Below are 25494 nucleotides of genomic sequence, written 5' to 3' on the forward strand. Positions count from 1 at the left end.
ATGCCTGCCATCCCAGATACTCCAGAGGCAGAGATCAGGAGGATCAAGTTCACAGTCAGCCTGGGCAAAAAGTTAATGAGACACCCATCTCAACACCACCACCAACAACAAAAAGCTGGACATTGTGGCACACACCTATTATGCAGGAAGCATACATAGGAGAATCTCTGTTCAGACCAGCCCATGCCAAAACACCAGACCCTATAGAAAACATAAGTAAAGAAAAAGAGCTGAGAGTGTGGCTCAAATAATAGACTGCCTGCTTAGCAAGCATGAAGCCTTAATTTCAATGCCCCAAAAAGAAACTTCATTGTCTGCTGATGTAAGAATGCATTATATTAGGTAGTTATGAATGGATGCCCTTCCTAAACTGATGAGATTGCCCCTCTGTGTATGGCAATTACAACAGAAGTAATAAACAGGCAGGGACTTACACCTGGAGCCTTCCTTGTTTTTATTTCCATGAGAAGGCTCCTCTGGCCATGGATATTTTATTTCCTGATGCTACATATCAAGAATTTAATCTCTAGGTGTCTCTTGGTGCCTTCAGGAATGAGTAGTTGGGAATAAGCATACAGAGGTGCATAAGACCATGATGCTGGAGTAAGCAAGAAGTCAGACAGAGATTGCTATATTCAGGAAAATTGCTAATGGGCAGGTGTGGGCAGGGGAATTGTTGAAGCCTATTTGCTGACAGAATACCTTCAGTGTTTGGCCTCCAACCATTGGGTAGATAGGATATTCTCCTCAGTTATGCCTAGAACCCCAGAAAAGTTTTTGTAGCCTTAATTTCCTGGTTGTGTGTACAAAAGTGTTTGATTTTCAGCTTTTTTTTTTCTTTCTTTTCTTTTTTTTTTTTTTGGTGGTACTTGGATTTGAACTCAGTGCTTACACCTTAAGCCACTCCACCAGCCCAAACTATTTGTCCAGGCTGACTTCAAACCACGATCCTCCTGATCTCTGCCTCCTAAATAGCTAGGATTATAGGCATGAGCCACTGGCACCTGGCCTAATTTTCAGCTTTTTCAATTAAGCTAGAAGTGAAGAATGACAAATGTTCACCTTGGCCAAGGTTTTCTTACTTGTTTCTGGTTCCTAGAAAGACAAAAGTGCAAACCCTTGTCCAAGAAGCCAAAAACTTTGGTCAACTTACAAATTCCCTCCCTAAAAGAACTAGATCCTTCCTAATTCTTATATCCTTTTAACCGTTATCTTAAGAACTTGCAGCACCTGGGCACCAGTGGCTCACACCTATAATCCTAGCTACTCTGGAGGCAGAGATCAAGAGGATCATGGTTCCAAGCCCTGGCAAATAGGATTATATTTTGTCCTATATTGGATCCTGCCCTCTCTATGACCAGCATCTCCAATGTATCAATTTATTTAGGACCGACCCACCATGTGAACACTCTGAAGGGAAAGGGTCAATAAAGAAGCAGAGTTTGGGACACACAATACGGTGAGGTACATCATAGAGTGACCTGGTAGAACTGTCTTCCCAGAATTATCTACAGGGATTTATGAGTTAAGATTGGTCATTATTAGTGACATGCACAAAGTGCTTTTAACCACAAGTCTGAAAAGTCAATGACCAGGCAGAATCACTTCAGAGAACCTCAAGAGATACATACACAACAGGGACTGAGAAAAATGAAAGAGCTAAAGCTGGCCTTATGGAAAAGGTAATACATGAACTGGGGCTTTAAGCTAGACTTTAAAAGATAGGTTATGTCATCACACTAACAAATGCATAAGTAGGTTCCCAAATAAATTTTGGGAAAGTGTCCCCAGAGAGTAAACTTTTAAACAAAGCATAAAGTTTCAGAATAGTGGCAAAGTCTTCTGAGACAGAATGAGTAGCAGGTTTGCATATTTTTATGGTGCTAGGGCTGTAGCTCAGTGGTAAAGTGCAACCATGTGTGTTGATTTGGGTTCCATCTCCAGCAACACAAAGAAAATAATAATAATAATAATAAAAGAACCTTACTGGAAAGAGTGGTGTATATATTCAAACATACACATCTACATGTAGAATGTGCCACTCAGCATTTTGGTTTATAGCCCACCTTGTCCTAGACTTGGGGATAGGAAACTGTGTCATACAAGTTTTTGTGTCCTCATTGCTTTTTCACAGTAATCCCTAAGAGATTAAACACCCATTTTTACAGATACTTTGATTTTAAAGAATTAGTCTTAACTTTCTTACGTTAGGAAGTCATGGGTCTCGAACCCTTGACCTCCCAATCTGATTGCTAGGCTGGTGCTCTAGGACCTGAGTCACTCTGCCAGCCAGCCTTACTTTTTATAAGTAATAAATCTATTGCCTAATATCTCAGACTACCAATTTTGTGTAGAGGGTAACACAAACAAGGTGAAAATTTTGTTCTCCTGTCCCCAGATTTACAAATTCCGGTTAGTTTAGCCACGTCTGTAGTTGTGCTTGGATCAGAAATCCCTCTTGGAATGTGGGACTTATGAGAATGCGATGGAGTTTGGCAAGAAACGCCTATCCCAAATCAAAATAACTGTAAAAACAAAACTTAGTTCGCCACTGGTTCATTTAGCTACTTTGGTTCTGCTTTCTTCCTGGTTCATTTTCCTTTACCAAGATGGCCATGTAGCGCTCACTCTCCATTGGCCGAAACTTCTGCAGAGAATGATACTAGCCCCAGCCACCAGCTCCCCACACCAGGTTCTATTTTTTTTTATTATTATTCATTTATTCATATGTGCATACATTGTTTGGGTCATTTCTCCCCCCTACCCCCTGCCCCCACTTTATCCCCCCCACCCCTCCCACCCCCCCCACCCCTCCCACCCCCCCCACCCCACCCCCACCCCCCGCGCTTCCAGGCTTCACTGATTTTGTTGAAGAGAAGACATAAGCATAATAAGAAAAAGTGTTTTTGCTAGTTGAGTTAAGGATAGCTATACAGAGAGATTCCTAGCATTGCTTCCATGTACAAATGTGTTACAACCCAAGTTGATTCATCTCTAATTGATCTTTCTTTACACTGTTTCCTGATCCCCTTCTCATGTTGACCTCTGTCGCTTTAAGGTTTCTGTGTTAGTTCCTCTGGAGTGGGGACATCAAACACTTTCATGTTTTGGGTTTTCTACCTATCCTCATACCTCCCTTATGTGCTCTCCCCTTGTCATGTGACCCAAGTCCAACCACATTGCTGCATTTGCCCTAGACCTAAAGTCTGAATATGAGGGAGAACATACGATTTTTGGTCTTCTGAGCCTGGCTAACTTCGCTCAGAATGATGTTCTCCATTTCCATCCATTTAGTTGCAAATGATAAGATTTAATTTTTCTTCATGGCTGAGTAAAATTCCATTGTGTATAAATACCACATTTTCTTAATCCGTTACTCAGTAGTGGGGCATCTTGGTTGTTTCCATAACTTGGCTATTGTGAATAGCACTGCAATAAACATGGGTGTGCAGGTTCTCTGAAGTAACCTGTGTCACATTCCTTTGGGTATATCCCCAAGAGTGGGATTGCTGGATCATATGGCAGATCTATGTTTAGATTTTTAAGAAGCCTCCAAATTTTTTTTCCAGAGTGGTTGCACTAGCTTACATTCCCACCAGCAGCGTGTGAGGGTTCCGTTTTCCCCACATCCTGGACAACACCTGTTGTTGGTATTGTTTTTGATGATGGCTATTTTAACAGGGTGAGGTGGATTCTTTGTGTGATTTTGATTTGCATTTCCTTTATGGGTAGAGATGGTGAGCATTTTTTCATGTGTTTTTTGGCCATTTGAATTTCTTCTTTTGAGAAAGTTCTGTTTAGTTCACTTGCCCATTTCTTTATTGGTTCATTGATTTTGGGAGAGTTTGGTTTAAGTTCCCTGTATATTCTGGTTATCAGTCCTTTGTGTGATGTATAGATAACAAATATTTTCTCCCATGCTGTGGGTGGTCTCTTCAGTTTAGAGACCATTTCTTTTGTTATGCAGAAGCTTTTTAATTTCATGAAGTCCCATTTGTCCATTCTTTCTCTTACTTGCTAGGCTGCCACACCAGGTTCTAAATCCTTGGGAGTGTAATTGACAGGCTGGTGGGGTGGGCGTGGCACCGGATGTGACGTTAGCGGAAGCGCGGAGAATCATCAACGAGGAAAGGTGGGGAAGGGTCCCGGGAATGTGGTGGGACAGGGGCTCTGGGCGTGATCCGACTTGGCTGAGCGTTTGCGGTGCGTGTGGGGACTGCAGCTTTTTCCTCCCCCGCGTTCGCTTCCTGGCCTGCCGCTGGCGAGGCGCCTTACGGCTCCGGTCCGAGTGGACTGGCTCCTGACCAGACAGGCCCCGCGCTTCCTGCCTACTGCCTTTAAACCCGAAAATAACAGATGATTTTGCCCAGGATTGGTAATTCGGGCTTAAATACCTTTGAGGATGACTCCTCAAGGCGTTGCCTTTAGGCCCTTTTCTGCTGTATATGCCCTCTCCGCTCCTTCCTGTTACTTCCTTTTGCCACCTGGAATTTTCCGCTCCCAGCCCTCTCGCCACCCTCCCCCCCTTATTTGTGATGCCGCATATCCTCTCTGGAGTGTTACTCCTACCACCCCTTGCTCTCCGGCGTAGCTTGCTGGCCTCGGAAGGGGCCCCTTTCTGGACCCTCTAGTACCTCTCCTTAGAGGTACCGAGATGCCTTGAGCACCCTTCCTTTCAATTAGCTCTGATAGGCTGTACTGGGTTTACCAGGTAGGTAACTTGGGGAGGTTTTAGATATGCAGGAGGCTTTGTGAGAGATGCAGTGCTCCTGTATCCTTAGCAGCCCCCAGCCTCTATGATTAAGGAGAGTGTTTTAGTGGGGAAGTTGCATACAGGAAATGTGACCCAAATAATAAAGAAACCTAAAGATAAAATTGCCTTAGAGGTGTTTCTATCTCTGAGGGAAGAATTGGAGTAGAAAGTGGAAAAACTGCTGAACAAGTGAAACTGAACTGTGAGGGTTTGGATGCAGGTTGGAATCTTGACTGAAGCAAAAATTGTTGTAAGATGGAAAAGGATGGAAATGACAAAATGAGGCCTCACACCTGGCCATGAATTCCAAGATGAATTTACTGTAGCCTCTATATTCTAGGGTATGTTGGTCAGGCAGTACTATAATTCAATGCATATCAAATACCCAGATTCCTTTTGGAGATTATGGACAATGATAGGATCTCATTGGAATTTGGTGACTGATTCTCACTTCAACAATATCTAGAAGGATGGCAGAATTACTGGAGCTCAAGATCCAGGGAGGGAAAACTTCCACATTGAGGTGATCAGCTTCTGAATTCCAAGGTATATTTGTGCCCTTTGTTATTCAAAGAGTGCTAGTTTTTGAAGATGGGTAAATTGATGTTTTCAAGATTTAAATATTGGGCTGGAGATGTGGCTCAAGCAGTAGAGCACCTGCTTTGCAAGCTCAAAGACCAGTTCAAACCCCAGTACCACAAAAAAAAAAAATTAAGTACCTTGCCATGATAATGGGGAATGATGTTATAGACTGACTGGAATAGTGGCTTAGTGAGCAGAATTATGATGAAGAGCATTTATTCCCAGAACAACTCCCCTAGCTAAGCTTGTATTCAAATATGAAAATGTATTCCACAGAAAACTTACCACAGACAATGCACTCTGCCAGGTACTGTGACAAATGTAAGTAGGTATTGGAAGAAGAAATAATGGAGAAAATATAAGACACTCCTATGGTGCTCTAGGCAGGGCCTTCTAATGATGGGGAATGACTAATTTGAAGGGTAGAACTGAACCCGCTGTGGCCTATTACTATTATATTCCTTATACCACCTAATTATGGCATAAGAATTGGGTTTTGAGTTTGCTAATGCTTATCATCATTTGGGCTTCCTCGAGGGTCTCAGCCTTTTTGTAGAAGAGAGACTTTGATCTGAGCCACAAATACAATGGGGTTTTTTCCTCTAATTGCTTCTTATGGCAGAGGTTTGTAAGATGAACACACTGTGCTAGATGCTGGGACATAGGAGGCCATGGTTATGGTGTCATCTGTTTTCTCTGTTTCTGTCTTAGAATCTGTTGGTCCTGATGTCTGACCATGGAGATGTGAGCCTCCCACCTGAAGACCGGGTGAGGGCCCTCTCCCAGCGGGGAAGTGCAGTGGAGGTAAATGAAGACATTCCACCCCGTCGGTACTTCCGCTCTGGAGTTGAGATTATCCGAATGGCATCCATTTACTCCGAGGAAGGCAACATTGAACATGCCTTTATCCTCTATAACAAGTATATCACGTAAGACACCTACAGTTTCCTTTTTCTTTTTTGGTGACTGATGCCTCACTCGTTCTTCCCTTGTGCTCACTTATTCTGCTCATAATTGCTAAAAGTAGACCTTTACAACATACTGAGTATTAATCATTTTTGCTGGCATTTCCTACGTATTGGTTGTCCTTGCCATTCAAAAGCATGAGTAGTGAAGGTGTTGTTTTCATGACTCAGTAATTTCATGAGTAAGACACTTAGTTCTTGGCCTGTGCCCACATGGCCCCGCTGTTAGACAAAAGAGTCGTAGTTAAACAGAACATGTTATAAATTGACGGGTGCTCTCACTGCCCTTTTCTCTATTCAAGCAGGCAGTCATAGGATTGTTGTTGGGGTATAGCAGAGCCAAAATTCCTCATTTCTGCTTAATTTGTAGCAAGTAGAATGACCTATGAAAAAGCTTTTCTTCTTAACCTTTACCATAGTCACTGCAAATAATTGAATAATTATGGACTGCCTACAGTTTGTGTGGCTCATCAAAATAAGACATTTCTCTTGAATTGTCATCTTAGTGCAGGCAGCATAAATATAAGATTTCAGTAATAATAATAGGGAACAACTCCTAAAGTTTCAGTGACAAAGAAGTAACATGAAATTTAGTAAAGGAATAATGTTAAAGATCTTATTTATCATTTCTAGTCTTGTTCTTTGATATCAGGACCTTTAAAAAATAATCACATGTATTTGTATGTCTCTGAGTAGGTCTACCTATGACTTAAGTAGGTCATAGGGTATTTCACCTGCAATTTCATTGATCTTTTTTTGTGTGTGTGCAGTACTGGGGTTTGAACTCAGGGCCTGTGCCTTGAGCCACTCCACCAGCCCTTTTTTTGTGGTGGTCTTTTTTGAGATAGGGGTCTCACAAACAATTTGCCCAGGCTGGCTTTTTTTTTTTCCATTTATTCATATGTGCATACATTGTTTGGGTCATTTCTACCCCCTACCCCCTACTCCCTCCCTTCCCCCAACCCTATCCCACTCCCTCGCTTCCAGGCAGAAATTGGTCTGCCCTTATCTCTAATTTTGTTGGAGAGTATAAACAATAATAAGAAGGACAAAGTGTTTTTGCTAGTGGAGATAAGGATAGCTATACAGGGAGATTCCTAGCATTGCTTCCATGTACATATGTGTTACATTCTAAGTTGATTCTTCTCGAACTGACCTTTTCTCTAGTTCCTGATCCCCTCTTCCTATTGGCCTCTGTCACTTTAAAGTTTCTGCATTAGTTCCTTTGCATTGAGGACATCAAATTCTATCATGATTTTTGGGTTTCCTACCTATACTCACACTTCCCATGTGTGCTCTTGCCTTACCATGTGACTAAAGTCCAATCACATTAGTGTATTTGCCCTTGATCTAAGGTCCGCATATGAGAGAAAACATATGATTATTGATCTTCTGAGCCTGGCTAACCTTGCTCAGAATGATATTCTCCAATTCTATACATTTACTTGTGAATGATGAGATTTCATTCTTCTTCATGGTTGAGTAAAATTCCATTGTGTATAAATACCACATTTTGTTAATCCATTCGTCAGTAGTGGGGCCTCTTGGCTGTTTCCATAACTTGGCTATTGTGCAGGTGCCTCTGGAGTAACCTGTATCACATTCCTTTGGATATATCCCCAGGAGTGGGATTGCTGGATCATATGGCAGATCTATGTTTAGATTTTTAAGAAGCCTCCAAATTTTTTTCCAGAGTGGTTATACTAGTTTGCCTTCCCACCAGTAGTGTATAAAGGTTCCTTTTTCCCCGCATCCTCGCCAACACCTGTTGTTGGTGGTGTTGCTAATGATGGCTGTTCTAACAGGGGTGAGGTGGAATCTTAGTGTGTTTTTGATTTGCATTTTTCCTTTATGGCTAGAGATGGTGAGCATTTTTTCATGTGTTTTTTGGCCATTTGAATTTCTTCTTTTGAGAAAGTTCTGTTTAGTTCACTTGCCCATTTCTTTATTGGTTCATTAGTTTTGGGAGAATTTAGTTTTTTGAGTTCCCTATATATTCTGGTTATCAGTCCTTTGTCTGATGTATAGTTGGCAAATATTTTCTCCCACTCTGTGGGTGTTCTCTTCAGTTTAGAGACCATTTCTTTTGATGAACACAAGCTTTTTAGTTTTATGAGGTCCCATTTATCTATGCTATCTCTTAGTTGCTGTGCTGCTGGGGTTTCGTTGAGAAAGTTCTTACCTATACCTACTAATTCCGGAGTAATTCCTACTCTTTCCTGTATCAACTTTAGAGTTTGTGGTCTGATATTATCAGTCCTTTGACGTGTAGCTGGCAAATATTTTCTCCCTCTCTGTGGCTGGTCTCCAGTTTAGAGACCATTTCTTTTGTTGAGCAGAAGCTTTTTAGTTTTATGAAGTCCCATGTGTCTATGCTATCTCTTAGTTGCTGAATTGCTGGGGGTCCATTGGGAAAGTCCTTGCCTATATCTATTCCAAAGTATTTCCTACTCTTTCCTGTACCAACTTTAGAATTTGGGGTCTGATATTAAGGTCCTTGATCCATTTTGAGCTGATACTAGTACAGGGTGATAAACATGGATCTAGTTTCAGTTTTTTGCAGACGGCTAACCATTTTTCCCAACAACTTTTGTTGAAGAGGCTGCTATTTCTCCGTTGTATATTTTTAGCCAGGCTGGCTTTGAACTATGATCCTCCTCATCTCTACCTCCTGAGTAGCTAGGATTGCAGGCGTGAGCCACTAGTGCCCAGCTAATTTCATTGGTCTTCGGAGGTCTATATGCACTGAGTGGGGCACATCATCTTTCCATTCTACATACGAGGGAACAAGATCAGAGTTCAGCGATATGCTGTGTTCTACAGTTTGGCATTATAAAACTCGGGTTTGTAAAAATACAATGGAGTGAAAAAATCCAGATTTTATAACTCCTATCTTAGGATTCATTCTAGAACATAGGTTCCTTTTGTTTTCCATTTAATAGTGTTCTGTGAATTGAAGATAGTCTTTTGAGATCATAGACATGCGCCACATTGACTTATTTTTTTGGTTAGGTTTTTTTTTGTGTGAGTGTGGGTGTGCACGCAGGGTCGGGGAGGTGTCACTGGGGACTGAAGCCAGCACCTCACACATGCTATGTAAGTACTCTACCACTGAGCTACTTCCCCACCCCCTTGTATATATATGTATATATGGTGTAGAATTCAGAAAGCACAAAAGAGTATATATTGTTAAAAAGTAAATCTTCTCACCCACTCTTCTTTTCCCCCAAATCCTCAGCTTCCTACCCTAATGACAGTGACTCTTACTAGTTCTTTATTTGTGCTCCCAGACAGATATATGTACATCAATTAATCACAGTAAGTTTTTGATAACATACTTCTCTTAAGCAGGATCTCTGATTTCGTAGTGAATAATTCTTTGTTCTGGGGTTGTTCTGTGTGTTATAAGATGTCTAGCAGTATACCTTGTTTCTACCTGCTAAGTGCATATAGCAATCCTTACCCTAGATGTGACAACCAAAATTGCCACCAGACATTACCTAATGCTTTCTGAGTTACAAAATTGCACCTTAGTTGAGAACTAATCCTTTAAACAAAACTATGTAGGAGAGTGAGCTACCTATGATTCATATTGTATTTTTTAAGTTTAGATGTATTGCCTGTTTCCTCAAAGTTCTGTTAGTCCATTAATATCATCATGCCCATGTGGCCTCAGTGCCAATAAATTTTCATAGAATTATAATAATTACATTTTTTCTTTTCCAAACTATCATTCAGTCCTGTGGAGTCTACCTCCATATACCAAATCCATCTGTCTCTTCTTTATTTCCATACTATACTACCTCAAGCCACCAGCTTTCTCCTGAACTACTACAAGAGTTTCCTAACTGGTCTCCTGCCTTCTTATAGCACTCTCTTCACCATGTACCACACAACAGCTGAATTTCATATTTTATTCTAAAACAAATGCAGTAATATTATTAGACATGGGTCACATATTAAGGGGAGAACATGCACAGGAAGAATAGGGAAAGGGAAGGAAACCTAAAATGTGAACGTGGTTGATATGCTCACTGTAAAGGAGCAGAAAAGGTCCAGAAAAGAGAGTTTATTGTAGCAATAAACTCCTGAGAGGGCAAGGAGGAGTAGTATTAAGAATATACAGGCAGGGTGCTGTTGGCTATCACTTCTAATCCTAGCTATTCAGGAGGTAGAGATCAGGAGGATTGCAGTTTGAAGCCAGCCCAGGCAAACAGTTCAGGAGACCCTAACTCAAAAATACCCAATACAAAACAGGACCAGCAGAGTGGCTCAGATGGTAGAGTACCTGCCTCGCAAGTATGAGGCCCTAAGTTCAAACCCCATCACTGCCAAAAAAAGGACATGGATAGCCAAATATCAGTGGCTCATGCCTGTAAACCTAGCTACTTAGGAGGCTGAGATTGGGAGGATCGTAGTGTAAGGCCAGTGCAGGCAAATAATTTAGAATTCAGGAGATGCCCATCTCCAGAACTAACTAAAGCAAAACACTAGAGGTGTGGCTCAAGTGGTAAAGCTCCTTTTTTGCATAGCACAAAACCCTGAGCTCAAACCCCAGTCCCATCAAAAGAAAAAAATAGATGGCTAGAGATATAGCTCAGTGGTAGAGCACTCTTGCCTACCATGTGCAAAGCCCTGGGCTTGATCTGCAGCAACACAAAAAAATTGATTTTTTTTTGAGTGACAGAAATATCAGTGTTAATAGCAAGACTCATGTGAGGAGTCTGTACCTATATAAGGAGTTCCACTTAATATGATGAACTAGGCCTGGAGGAGAGTTCTGGACAGGGGGGTTGGGAGTCTATTTACTTGGTTTGTTGGATTTGGGGGTTAATTTTCACTAGGGTGGTTTGGCCTGAAGCTATAAATGGATCTTCCTTTATTTTCCTGGCATCTGTTTTCAAGACCTTGATTCTGCTTCTGTGAACTGACACAACACAGAAGTTGCAAAGAAGTTCTAATTCAGTGATTTTTCAGCTAGTTTTTCTACTATGTTTTACTTGGTTTATTCCTATCAGTGATAGTGGTTCACTTTGCCAGTTACTACAACTGAGGGGAGAGGAAAGACAGGAAAATAGGCATCTACCTCACCACTCTTTTACCTCTCCCACTATTGAGAATCATTATTCTAGACCTTTTGGTCTAGATTTTGGTCAGGATTTTTTTTTTCAGTACTGGGTATTGAACTCGGGGTCTCATGCTTGCTAGGCAAGTGTTCTACCACTTGAGCCACACCTCCAGCCCAGCTCAGGATTTAAAAGGCATGTCTGTCCTTTCTCCTGGGGAAGTTCAGGCATCTTAATGATCTCAGGCATATTTCCCCCCTCAGTAAATTCCCTGCTGAAGGAATGCTTTGCCTTTTGCAGACCCCAGTATAGAAGAAAGCTCTTCAGCATATTAAATCAGTACATATTTTCATGATGAGCACAGACAATAAACCAGGCAGTGGATTCTTTCACAGCTTTTTATGGTCATCAGCTAGGCTACACAGAAGGGACTTGGAGTATTCAGGCAGTTCCTGTGTCCTGTATGAACCTTCTGTAACACAAGTCCTCATTCTGAAAATGAGATATCACCTGTGTTGAAAATGTTTACCAGGATTGGAATTTATAGACTGAAGAAGGGTTCCCCTGTGATCATACTTGCTTTGCTGGTTAACTTTTAAGACTGGAAGAAAAGAGATGAGAGTCCTTAATATACCCATGTTGTAGAATTCCTGCTTAACTTTTTGAATGTGTTGTTTTCATACAAATTAACACTTGTTCATGATAAAAAAAAATTTTCAAGATACTGTTAGGGAGATAATAAAGTGAAAAGAAAAGTTCCATCTACCAGAGGTAACCAGTTATGTTTCTTGTGTGTGCAAGATAATGTCTGTGTATGTTGTAAGCACAAAAGAACTCACATGTGTCACCTTTTTTCCTTGAGGGGTGAGTGAGAACATACTCTGATCTACTCTGTTCTGTAACGTACTTTCTTAACAGTAATATCTTTCCATATGAGGACATATGGAGCTGTCTCTTTCAGGGCTATTCCTTCTGCTTGGAAGAGTCTTACTCAGATCTCCTCATAGCTCACTCCCTCTGGTCCTTGCTCAAATGCCACCTTCTTCCTTAGCTGCTATATCTAAAATTTCATCCCTCTGCTATCACTGTCTGATCCCCTTCCCTGTTAATAATGACTTCCCTAGCATTGTTTTTATATATATATATATATATATATATATATATATATAGTGTGTGTGTGTGTGTGTGTGTGTGTGTGTGTGTGTGTGATATTGAAGGTTGAACTCAGGGCTTTGTACTTGCTAGGCAGGCACTCTACCACTCTATCATCCTTTTTTCCCCCTTCCTTCCCCATCATCCTTTTTTTACATTGGTTATTTGTGAGATAGGGTCTCACTTTATGCCAGACTGACCTGGACTGTGATCCTCCTATTTGTGCACTTCCCCAGGTAGCTGGATTGACAAGCATGTACTACCAAGCTCAGCCATTGGTTGAGATGGGATCTCATTAACTTTTTACCAGGGCTGACCTCAAATTTTGATCCTCCCAATCTCTGACTCCTTAGTAGGTAGGATTATAGTCTTGAGGCACTGCACCTGGCTATGATATACCTTTTGTCTTGTGTATTGTTTATTGTCTGTTCACCACTGTAACATACATTTTATAGTGGGAAAAAAAATGACTAGATCATTTACTACCATATCCCCAACCTTTAGAATAATGCTTAACATCAAAGGAAATGCCCAATAGATATTTTTTAAATGGATGACTGAATGCTTACATTGTTTTCACATTGGATATACCATAATTTATTAAATTGTCCTATATCAGTGGGCAGTTAGCTTTTTATTTTGTTTTCCCTGCTTTTGTTAACAAGGCTATATTCAATATTCTTGTATGTATATATTTGTACTATTGTATGACAGTCTCAGAAAAAGACAACAAAAAAAATTATGTGACAGTCTCTAGGATAAGTTCCTAGAGAATGAGCTTAAAGGATATATACATTTTAAATTATGATTCTAGAAAGTGAGTTTAAAGGATACACACCTTTTAAATCTTGAATAATTGTCTTCTGTCCTTTCCCTCCCTTAAGAAAAAAGGTTGTGAGAATTTATGATCTTACTAACATTCTATGTGGATTCCCATTTCCCTATACCCTTACTTAGATAAGGGATAATTAGTCTTTAAGTCTTGCCAATCTAATGGATGAAAATATTATCTTATCTTAATTTTAATTTCTTTTATTATACATGAAGTTGAACACCATTTCATGTTATTTATTCACCTTTTGTATTTACTTTGCCATTTATCTTTTCCTTTTCCCTTGTTCTCTTCTGTTGTCTTGCTTGTATGCATATTTGCTTTGGTACATTTCCTCTCTCTAGGCTGCAACCAGATATCACCCCAGAGAACAATATACATCTGGGCCACTGCTATTCTATGCCTAGAAAGTTCCTAGCTCTGGTGTTACCTTCATGCTCATTCTTGTTCACATTTCTTTCTTTGTGTACTAACAAAAATAATCACATAAGCACATAGCAGATGTTGGCTTTGTCTTAGGCACTGTGCTCAGCACCTTATTTTTATTATTTCCTTGTGTAACAGCAGCCCTGTCAGGGAATACTAGTTTGTCTCCATCTATATAATTTTCATGTATAAAGAAACTAAGAGATGGGGAAATTAAGTGACTTATCCAAGGTCACACAGCTGATAGCCCAAGGCCACACAGGTAGTAAATGGCAAAGCTAGGATCTGAGTATAGGCAAAGTAGCTCCAGAGGTCCTTTCCTAATTGCTAAATGCTGTAACCTCCAATAAGAGGAATGGATTATGTTGCCCTTTGTCCGTTTTCAAAGGACCTTTCTGCCCATAAGTCCCCATTCAGAAAATTGATAATGATAACTAGAACAAGGGAAAGATATTTGTGTACAAGACTGGGGGGGTTTATCTTTATTTATAAACTAGCTTCCATTGCAGAAAGTGACAAATAACAAAAAGTGGATGATGAAAAGTTTCGTTTCCACTCTTATCTCATCCACTCTGTCTTCCCTACCTTCTATTTTTATTAGTTTCTGTGTATACTTCCATACTTCCTGTGTTTCTTTTTTCTTTTTTTTTTTTTTGGCAATACTGGGGTTTGATCTCAGGGCCCCATGCTTGCCAGGTAGTTACCCTACCACTTGAACTGGTTTGAGCAGCAGAAAGATGTACTGAATATTGGGGAAAAACTGTCCTTTAAGATTAAGGCAGTATAAAAATGTCTTCTATCTACCCCAAGGTCTGATAATCAGAGAAGCGTTTGAATCAAGGAAGTCCAGCAACAAGAAAGGGGCAAGGTGGGGAATAGGTCAGAACTTTGGAGAAGTGCCTTAGGGGTAGGGTGGGAGGATGGCCTGGAGCAGAGAAGGGCATTCTGGGAATAGGGGAGGGAATTGTTTGAATTATATCCTTTAATTTAACATTATGATATCACTGGGAGAAGCATTTAGTGAAGTTTTACTTAGAATTACATTATCATCATTAAACAGCCTTATAGACATTTAATGAAGTAATAACATCCCATCATAAAAATAATCATGATTTATTTTACTCCTCCCATATGACCTGACATAGTCATTTTTTATTTTTTCTTGTAAATGCTATTGATGAAGATTCTTGTCACTCTTTGGTCACATCTGTGGTTATTTTCTTAGGAGACTGACATTTTGACAGTGGAATTACAAAGGATATAACATACAGAATATTGATACATATTGCTAATTTGCTCCTTCTTTCAAGCAGTATATGAAAGTGGCAACACCCTTGCCTGGACTGGGTATTACATTTTATTTTTACCATTGTAATAGGTGAAAAGCGATATGCTATTTTAACATGCATTTTTCTGATATTAATGAAGTTAGTGTGTTTTCTGTTTTTGTCATATTCTTAAACTATTTTAAACTATTTTTTTCTTACCAATTTATGCTTTTTAAATATTAAGAAAAATTTTTAAAAAGAACTATCTTAAGAACTATGTCTTATTTATCTTAATATCCTCTTCAGTATTTTAAAGTTTGAACAAATGACTCTGCACTTGTTTTCAATATAGACTATCTTTTTTATGAAGGAAAGACTTAGAACCATTCTGATTTTAGAATTCATCCCTGCCTAAGAAGCCAAGTCAAGTTGGATTGAAATGAAATTTTCATGTTCCTAATCCAGAACTGAGGAAGAAGTCTAATCTACAAAGGGTTTGTTTGGGTAGGGTTATCTTCTTTTCCCTGACTGAGGCTTTCTCCTCCACATATTCCTCCCTCGTGGCAGAAAGTAGAAAAGAAAATTTATCTCAACTACAGTACAGTACTTAGAGTTGTGTGCAAGCTACCCTCAGCTTATTTGTTTCATATCTTAGTTTCTATGTATTACAACTTAATTCTATTGAAAAACATCTTTGTTCAGAACCCCTCTAACAGTTCCAGACATTTCAGGAGCCTTGTGGAGGAGGGATGGTGTAGTGTTTAAAAGAGTGGATCCTGAAGGTGTCACAGTAGTATTGAAATCCTGACTCTGCCACTTTCTGGCTGTGACAAGTTAGTAGACTTCTGATTATTTTCACTGTCCTTAAGTAGATGTCATAAATCCTAGAGATCTGTGAATTGATGCAGTTTATTTCCCCTACTAAGCTTTCTAGCCAAGGACAATAACTGAAAGAAAATCTAACATCTGATATTTAAGCACTTTCATCAAAGATCATAATGCATGCAATACATATGTTATGCACATAATACATGCCTGTAACTGTATCACATGCACTATCTAAGCATGTCCATGCTTGGTATGATGCAAAGGAATGTTTTTCTTTGAAAGAACATGAATCTCAAAGAAAAACTGCCAAGGTAAAGATCATAAGAAATAGACAAGAAAGTCATGTCTGTTTTGCCCCTGATTGTCACTTTCCTTTGAAGAACACTTTATTGACAGGAGGACCTTTCTTTTTTGGGGGAGTGCTCTACTGGGGTTTCAATTCAGGGCCTTATGCTTACTAAATAGGTGCTTTACCACTTGAGCTACTTCACCAGCCCAAGACCTTTCCTTTGAAAGCCTGTAAAAGAATCTCTTTCTTTGGAGGTGCACTTTGGGCACAGGACAGGCTTTGTTTCTGTTTTTGATTATTTCAATATTTTACTTGTTTGGCTCTTTGGTGTAATTGTCTGATGCTTACTGCCATACACCTGGAGAAGAGGACAAGGCTTTCTGCTCTTTCCAAGGATGGGGATGGTAGGGAACACGGCCTGTCTGAGTGTACCTGCTCTTCCTCCCCTGTACTTCTGGAAACCCTCATGCAGTGGCCACAGGGTAAAGAATGTGCATTGCTCAGGGTCTCATGGACGTTTGGGCATTTGCTCTGCATCATTAATCTCTCTAATCTGTTCCGTAGGCTCTTCATTGAGAAACTGCCAAAGCATCGAGATTATAAATCAGCTGCCATTCCTGAAAAGAAAGACACAGTGAAGGTGGGTCTTCATTTTCCTTTTTGCCCATCTAAAAGCTTCAGAGCAGCACAGACTGACTTTAAGATAAAAGTATTAGTTTCTGTGGCTGAGCATCAAGTCCTGTCATAGGAACTAAGGTCATTTTTCTGTCTTTCTAGAGTAGTTATAAAGTCACAGGAATGGCAGGGTAGCAAGTATTTCAAAACTTTTATTGGGGTTTGTTTGTGTGTATGTGTGTATGTACTCATACTGGGGTTTCACTCAGGGTCTTGCTCTTTGTCCCTTGAACCATTTCCCCAGCCTTTTTTGCTCTAGTTATTTTTCAAGTATGATCTTGCTTTTTTTCCTGGGGACAGCCTCCGACTATAGTCCTACCTTTGATCTCCTGAGTAGTTGGGATGACAGGCACTTGCTAACACCTCTGGCTTCTTAATTGAGATGGGGGTCTCACTAACTTGTTTTTCCAGGCTGGTCTCAAACCATGATCCTTCCAATTTCTGCCTACCAAGTAGCTGGGATTATAGGTATGAATCATCATCAGGTGGTATTGGGGGTTGAACTCAGGGCCTTGTGCTTCCTAGGCAGGCCCTTTACCACCTGACCCACTCAGCCAGCCCCTCAAGTCACTTTTTAAACACTGACAGTGTCAACTTGACCTAAGTCTTCTTTTTCTCTACTTACTTAGAGACATTAGAATTGTCCTAATTTATCCAGGCATGGTGGCTCATGCCTATAATCCCAGCTACTTAGGAGGCAGAGATTGAGAGGATTGTGGTTCAAGCCTAGCCCAGGCAAAAAGTTTGCAAGACCCCATCTCAACCAATAAGCTGGGTATGGTGATACACAGCTGTCATCCCAGCTATGTGGAAGGCATAGGTAGGAAGATTGTGGTCCAAGTCCAGCCCTGAGCAAAATGCAAGACCCTACCTGAAAAATAACCTAAAGCAAATGGGCTGGATGGGTGCCTAGCAAGTGCGATACCCTGAGTTCAAATACTCCAGTACTGCAAAAAACAAGAATTTTTCTGATTCTCAGTTCCCATTTTGTATCTCAGAAATTAAAGGAGATTGCATTTCCAAAAGCAGAAGAATTGAAGGCAGAACTGTTGAAACGATATACGAAAGAATATGCACAATATAATGAAGAAAAGGTCAGTATATGACAGCCCAGAAAGAAAAGGAACTTACATGCTATTTCAAAAGGTTCTATAATTTTAATGGGACAGTTCACTTGTGGGAAGCCAGTAACTCAAAAAAGTGGAACACCTCAGTGGTTAAGCTGGGGATTCTAACACAGATTTAGCTTACTGTCCAAGAGGGTAACTTTAGGGACACAAAAGCTATTGCCTGTCTGCTATATCTAGAGCAAGAACCTTAAGAATAACATAAATTCTGACCAAAACAGATTTTTAAAAATTTTTATTGTTGTGCTCGGGACACATTGTGGCTTTTACAAAAGTTCTTACAGTATATCATAGTTGAATTCACCCCTCTATCATTCTCCTTTATCTCCTCTCCCCTGACCAAAACAGATTTTTTGGATCATAGATTTTAGAGGTTTAAGTCACATTTGATTACACTCAAAACTGTTTGTAGTAATTGATTTTTCTAGCTATGTTTGAAAGAATTTTGTTGGAAGAATCAGTTAAAGCATGTGGAGAAATGCCAAGATACTGCAGTGGTCCTGTATCAGACAAGACCGTACACTGCAAGCATTTACGTGGTGTAGCTATCTGCTGGGCTGTTTTACACGCTGGTGTTGAAAATCAGCAGAAGGGTAAACAGCTGTGAGGCATACATTTTAGAAATGAAGTGAGTGAAAACTTCTTTATTATTTTTTTCTTTTTATATGTTAGGTTGCATGATATTTTTTTTTTCTTTTCTTTGGTGATACTAGGGTTTGAACCTAGGGACTCGTGCTTGCTAGGCAAGCACTCTAACACTTAAGCCATACCTCCAGCCTGAAAACTTCTTTTAATGAAGGAGCTTATTGTTTAATGTTTCTCGTTAGTTTAAATGTCATTGTATTGAACTAATTATCAGAAAAGTTTTGGAGGCTTCATTTTGGTTTAAAATTCACCAGAGACCCTCTACATAACAGATGTAAGTTTGGATTTAGTTCTGTTTTATAGCTTTACTTTTATAGCCTTACAGAATACATACATTGGCACAGTTAGAGAATAGAACTGTATATAATATAGGTTTTGTGGTACAGACAATTAAACTGTATCAATATTTCAGTAAAGAAAAAATGCATTAGGACACTGAGGGTACTGAGAGGACTAGGACTTAACTGTCCTTGAAGATGGATACATGGTGACTCAGAAGAAAGGGGTGATGACTTTATTCCATGGGTAGAGAGGTATCAAGGGAAGCCTAAATTATTTGTTGGGAAATCAAGCCAGAACAGAAGTACATTTTGGAAATCAGCCTGCTGAAAAACCTTGTTCTTCTGAGGTGTGAAGTGTTAGTCTAAATCTTTTTCTCTCTTTGTAGAAGAAGGAAGCAGAGGAATTTGCCCGGAATATGGCCATCCAGCAAGAGTTGGAAAAGGAAAGACAGAGGGTAGCACAACAAAAGCAGCAACAGTTGGAACAGGAACAGTTTCATGCCTTTGAGGAGATGATCAGGAACCAGGAGCTAGAAAAAGAGCGACTAAAAATTGTACAAGAGTTTGGAAAGGTGGACCCTGGCCTAGATGGTCCACTGGTGCCTGACTTGGAAAAGCCCTCCTTAGATGTGGTCCCCACCTCACCTGCCTCATCCACACAGCCTTCAGCCTGTAACACAACTGGAAGGCCAGCTAAGCCACCAGTGGTGGACAGGTCCTTGAAACCTGGAGCGCTGAGCTACTCAGAAAGTAGTGAGTTCATTGCTGTCCTTTTCCATCTCTTTTGCAGTCAAACAGTGTATTATTCTGGGGATTCAGACTAAGCATGCCCCTGTCATCCCACTAGGCTCTGGCCACAGAACCCCATTTGATAAGTACTGCTATACTGTGTTCTGTCACACTGGCTGTCTTGTAAAAGTAGCCTTTGCTTAAACCATATAATCGACTTAAAGCCAGGTCAATTTTCTGAAGAGTTAGTACTACCTTTGAAAGTCAGACCCTCAAGTTTTAAGGGGTCTGCAGAGATTTGAAATGTTCTGTGAATTAAAGACTACAATTGGCTTTTTTGTAAAAATACTTTTGAACTGTATAGAACCGCTGTGCAATTCAATGACTGATTTAAAATAATAAAAATTAAAAAGTCAGGCTACTGAATTGTGCTTTCCCTGAAAGCATTCCTAATCTTTAAGGAGTTTGGTCAAAGTAAATATAGTGTGTGATAACTCAGTTCATCCATTGACAATCTTTCCTCTTCTCATCAACAATTGGTGATCAAGAAAATACTCTGTGAGGTAAAATGATGAGTATGTCTTGATTGTTAGAGTAAATTTTGGAAGGTAGGAATCAACTTCCAAGCAGTCATTTGAAGGAGTCAGTTTTGGAGAAAATCAGTGTACAGATACAATGAAGAAAGGAAGGTGGGCTGGGCTCTGAGGCTTGTCCTTTAGAACTTCCCCCCATTTATGTGGCAAGCTTATCTCCCACTACTTTTCCTTCCCACATATTCTATGATCTGAGGAAATTAAATTTATGTTCCCAGGACAGTCCCTAGACTATCTTATGTAGAGGTTTATTAACATTTTCCTTTTACCTAGACCCTCTTTTCTCTGCTTCTTTTTCTTTTATTTATTTATTTTGCAGTACTAGGGTTCGAACTCAGGGCCTCATGCTTGCTAGACAAGCACTGTACCTCTTCAGCCACACCCACAGCCCTTCCTGTCTCTGTTTCTGCTTCCTTGCTTTTCTTGGAAGTTTTTCTAGTCCCCCTCCCTTCAATCAGATTGATTCAGTTGTGTGTAAAACTCCCAGAGCTCTTTTTATTTCTAATACAATTTAGATCATTTACCTGATAGTATAGTCATTTGTCAATAACTAGATCTTAACTTTGTGTAGATTAGGGCTTGAGTCTTATTCATATTTGTGTTCCCTGTGGGCCGAGCACAGGTTTTACTTACATGTACTTTAAGTGATTATTGAATTGAAAGGACTGTGCCAAACCTTAATTAATCATCCTTAGATACCATCATCAGATTGCCATGTGACTGTGTCTCCTGGTCCAACTTTGTTACTTCTCTGGCAGTTCAGATCTTGCTGTCAAATGTGCAGAAGCAGAACATCTTTTCTTTACTTTTTAAAAAAAAAAAAGATAATATGGTTGAAAAAGATGCTTCCTAGCCCTGGATTACTGGGCCTCTCTGTTGTGGAATTGGGTCCATTCTTGGCAGATTTTATGAGCTGCTTTGTTAATGGCTTCATGGAAGATCAGATTGGGTTTTTTTGTTATTTGGGATTCTTTTGGCATTTAAACTTTCTTCTAAAAAGACTAAATTCAGAAGTAAATAACTACCCAAATCATTTTCCATTGTCAAGAATATATCCTGGTATGTTTCTTTGAAAGTCATACTCTGATATTCTTATGAGATAAAGGAAAGAGCTAAAATAAAAAGAACAGCTGAATGGGGAGGTAATTTTTTCAATTCTATGTATTAGATTCTAACAGAGAATTCCTAAACACCTCAGCAACTTTTTTTTTCCTTTTTCTTTTATTATTCATATGTGTATACAAGGCTTGGTTCATTTCTCCCCCCTACCCCACCCCCTCCCTTACCACCCACTCTGCCCCCTCCCTCTCCCCCCGCCCACAATACCCAGCAGAAGCTATTTTGCCCTTATTTCTAATTTTGTTGTAGAGAGAGTATAAGCAATAATAGGAAGGAACAAGGGTTTTTGCTGGTTGAGATAAGGATAGCTATTCAGGGCATTGACTCACATTGATTTCCTGTGCGTGGGTGTTACCTTCTAGGTTAATTCTTCTTGAACTAACCTTTTCTCTAGTACCTGTTCCCCTTTTCCTATTGGCCTCAGTTGCTTTTAAGGTATCTGCTTTAGTTTCTCTGCGTTGAGGGCAAATGCTAGCTAATTTTTTAGGTGTCTTACCTATCCTCACCCCTCTCTTGTGTGCTCTTGCTTTTATCATGTGCTCATAGTCCAATCCCATTGTTGTGTTTGCCCTTGATCTAATGTCCACATATGAGGGAGAACATATGATTTTTGATCTTTTGGGCCAGGCTAACCTCACTCAGAATGATGTTCTCCAATTCCATCCATTTACCAGCGAATGATAACATTTCGTTCTTCTTCATGGCTGCATAGAATTCCATTGTGTGTAGATACCACATTTTCTTACTCCATTCGTCAGTGGTGGGGCATCTTGGCTGTTTCCATAACTTGGCTATTGTGAATAGTGCCGCAATAAACATGGGTGTGCAGGTGCCTCTGGAGTAACAGTCTTTTGGGTATATCCCCAAGAGTGGTATTACTGGATCAAATGGTAGATCGATACTCTTGTCTTATATTGAATGACATTGAATGATTAAAGGCTATTCTTTTCTTAAAGTACAAGAGCACCAATTTGAAATCCACAGTTTGATCTAAATCAGATACAGGTAAAACTCAAGGCACTACTCAGCCTTCTCCGCCTGTGAACCTGTGAAATTAATAAGCTTTGTGCTTCCAAAACACAATGATGGGTCAAGAACAGGATAGTCAGTCCCATTCCAAAAGGGAGAAATAGACTAGAAGAAAGGGTAACTTGTCCCAAGTAAGTCCAAAACCCAACAAGGAAAATGACGTTAAGTCTTAAGGCTGGAAAATAATCTCCTTTGACTCCAATTCCTGAATCCTGGGCACACTGGACATGTGTTTGATTGCCTTCCCCTCACACACACCCCACCCCTCCAAGGCCTCTGGAAGCACCTTTTCTGAATGGAGTCAATCCACCTAGCAGCTCTCTTGGAGTACAATCTCATGCCGGTCACTTTCCCAGGACTGATGGTCCTATAGTTTTAGAGTCTTAAGAGGCTGCCTCACTCCTATTATCTCCAATAGGCATTGCCAGAGAGAGGACTCTCTATGACACTCTGTCCCCTGTAACAGGTCTCTGCCTGGGCCTCAAGGCTGTCTGCAACATCCTTTGAAGTCCAGGTGGAGGCCACGATAGCCCACATTTCTTAGAGGAATTGGCTCACATGATTGCAGAGGCTGAGAAGTCCCACCACAGGGTTTCTGCAAGGAGGAGACCCTGAAATGCTGGTAGCATGGTCAGTCCACATCTGAAAGCCTCAAAGCCATGGCACCTGATTGTGTTAGTCTTAAGGCCAAAGGCCTGAGAACCCAAGATACCACTGGTGAAGTTCCAGAGTCCAAAGGCCAAAAAATCTGTTCTGATATCTAACGACTGAAGAAAAAGAATGTGCCAGTTCCAGTAGAAAGAGGAGGAATCTAGGCCTCCAGATGTTTATATGGAGCCTGCTCCCCATATTGAGGGCAGGTGTTCCTCACTCAGTCCATGGACCCATGTACCAATTTCCTTCAGAAACACCATCACAGGCACACCAACAAATACTGCTTTTCTAGTTCTCTAGTATTCCTTAACCCAATCAGGCTGAGACCTAAAGTTAAGCAGCACAGCTCCCATTCAGCTATAGCCAGAGGTTGGAGAAGACTTTACAGACCTTTTTTTTTTTTTTTTTTGGTGCCATTAAGATGAATGTCTCACTGTCTGAAGTTGGGGGAAATCCCAATGACTTAGCATTGCTCTCTCAGGGCTCCCAGCTATGAGGTCTGCCTGGAGAGATGGAGCCCCATGGTCTCAGACTTTTCCCCTTCTCCATTACAGTTCCAACAATTGATGGATTGCGCCATGTGGTGGTACCTGGGAGGCTGTGCCCACAGTTTCTCCAGTTAGCCAGTGCCAACACTACCCGGGGAGTAGAAACATGTGGAATTCTCTGTGGAAAACTGGTAAAAAAAAAAAAAAAAAAAAAAAGCAAGCTCTTTCTTGAAATGAGGCTGTTACTGTTTCTTCCCCCTTGGCTTCCTGTGACTCTCAGAGAAGATATCCAGGGTCAGTTACTCTGCATCAGTCCCTCCATGGAAGGAACCATGAACTGCATAATGTATTCACTCTGAATTTGATGACTCTGTATTTGGTTGCTTTTCAAAGTCCCTTGAGTTGAACTGATTATTTTGATGCTGTAGTTTAAAGTACCTAATTCTAAACTTAGTAGGAGGATCCAGTCATTACCTACATATCATGTTCTGAGCACCTACTTCCTGGTAGGGCCTGGAAATATAAAATATGTAAAGCACATGGTATGTGTCCACAAAAGGTGTTTAATCACTTTGGAGAAATGAGAGTCACACCAAAAGATAAATAGCATGTTGAATTATATGTACCATATGAGCACTAGGAATTTTGAGGAAGGAAAGATCATTGAATGGAGGCACTTAAACAACCCATTACTAACTGCTGAATGAATACATGAATGAAATGAATAGACTTAACCTGAACCTTTCACTAAACAGTGAAAGGGAAACTGTTTTAGACAAGAGCAAAGGAAGAAAAATGGTACTCTACTTGGAGCTTCTCAAGAACCATAGACCCATTTGGCTATAGCCAGAAATCTCCCTAGGTCTGTGGTATTTACCCAGGCTGTGAATCTGATGGAATTCTGGAGTTCTGGGGTTGTTGTCAGCATTTGTGACTTTATAGAGCACCCCAGAATTGCACATGAGCAGCCAAGGTTGTAAAACACTTCAGGTGAGGGATTTAAGGAGCACAAAAGAGACTCATGCTGGATGGGAAAGGCCTTCCCTTATGTAGATATTTAATTTTATACTGTTATGACTGAATGGTGTTGCTTGAGTGTCAGGGAATTATGATGAGTTGTTTTTCTTCTTCGGCAGATGAGGAATGAATTTACCATTACGCATGTTCTCATCCCCAAGCAAAGTGCTGGGGCTGATTATTGCAACACAGAGAATGAAGAAGAACTTTTCCTCATACAGGATCAGCAGGCTCTCATCACATTGGGCTGGATTCATGTAAGCAAATCTGAGCTCTTTGACAGTTCGTCTCCTCTCATGTTGTAAGAACACTGCTTGCTTTTTTCTTTGAACATATCCAAATTATTTATTGTTTTTCCCTCCTTTGGAGGCAGCTTTCAGCATATTTGACTGCTTACACTCAAGTACTGATTTCTGGGAACTACTCAGGACTTTTTAATTGCTTAACTTGTTTTTTTATTTTTTCATAAAAATAAACTAGTTTCTCTAAAGTTCCAGCTTCCTGTGAGTATAAGTGGTGATAGGATGCTGGCCTAGAATAATGTAGAAGTTGGCCATAGAGACTATACTTCTACTGCATACAAACAATGTTCCTAAAAGGTACATATAATCAAAATATTTTAAATGAGCCAAGGAAGTTAATTCAGATGGTTGCATCTGGTCTTTATTAAGCAGTATATGTCTTCATGTAAACCAGAAGTGCCACCAAACATACAGTTTTCAAGTGTTTGCATATCTTGTGCAGACTTCTGATAATATTCAAGTAAATATAATTTCTTCCCTAAAGATTATTTCTTAATTTTTCTTCCTATTGCTTTCAACTCCTCACTCTCATAGACCAAGCTGTTTTTCATGTTATATCACATGTATGAATTGCAGATGGTAAATTGGCTTATTTCTGGATTTGGAAAGATTACATACTTATATGTCAAAACTTGGGTAAATACTGACCTGTGAGACAGGCCCATGGGCCTTCA

At 40.2% G+C, this 25494-nt stretch overlaps 1 protein-coding gene across 6 annotated transcripts in view; it reads left to right on the top strand.

Annotated features, from left to right (window-relative positions):
• Positions 1 to 4022: 4022 nt before the first annotated feature.
• Stambp (STAM binding protein) overlaps positions 4023 to 25494 on the top strand; it is a 31532-nt gene continuing 10060 nt past the window's right edge. For 3 of the 6 annotated variants that reach the window (XM_020166420.2, XM_020166423.2, XM_074050016.1), the window contains exons 1-7: positions 4023 to 4132; positions 6047 to 6264; positions 16726 to 16801; positions 17835 to 17930; positions 19276 to 19642; positions 23568 to 23692; positions 24638 to 24775. In XM_020166420.2, coding sequence (XP_020022009.1) covers positions 6062 to 6264; positions 16726 to 16801; positions 17835 to 17930; positions 19276 to 19642; positions 23568 to 23692; positions 24638 to 24775 — 1005 coding nt within the window. In that variant the 5' untranslated portion in view covers positions 4023 to 4132; positions 6047 to 6061. Of the gene's footprint in view, positions 4204 to 4681; positions 5300 to 6046; positions 6265 to 16725; positions 16802 to 17834; positions 17931 to 19275; positions 19643 to 23567; positions 23693 to 24637; positions 24776 to 25494 lie in introns of those variants that run through there. The other 3 variants (XM_074050017.1, XM_020166421.2, XM_020166422.2) reach the window with 3 other exon arrangements.

The sequence above is a fragment of the Castor canadensis genome, chromosome 12 (assembly GCF_047511655.1).
Source record: "Castor canadensis chromosome 12, mCasCan1.hap1v2, whole genome shotgun sequence".
Lineage (NCBI taxonomy): Eukaryota > Metazoa > Chordata > Mammalia > Rodentia > Castoridae > Castor > Castor canadensis.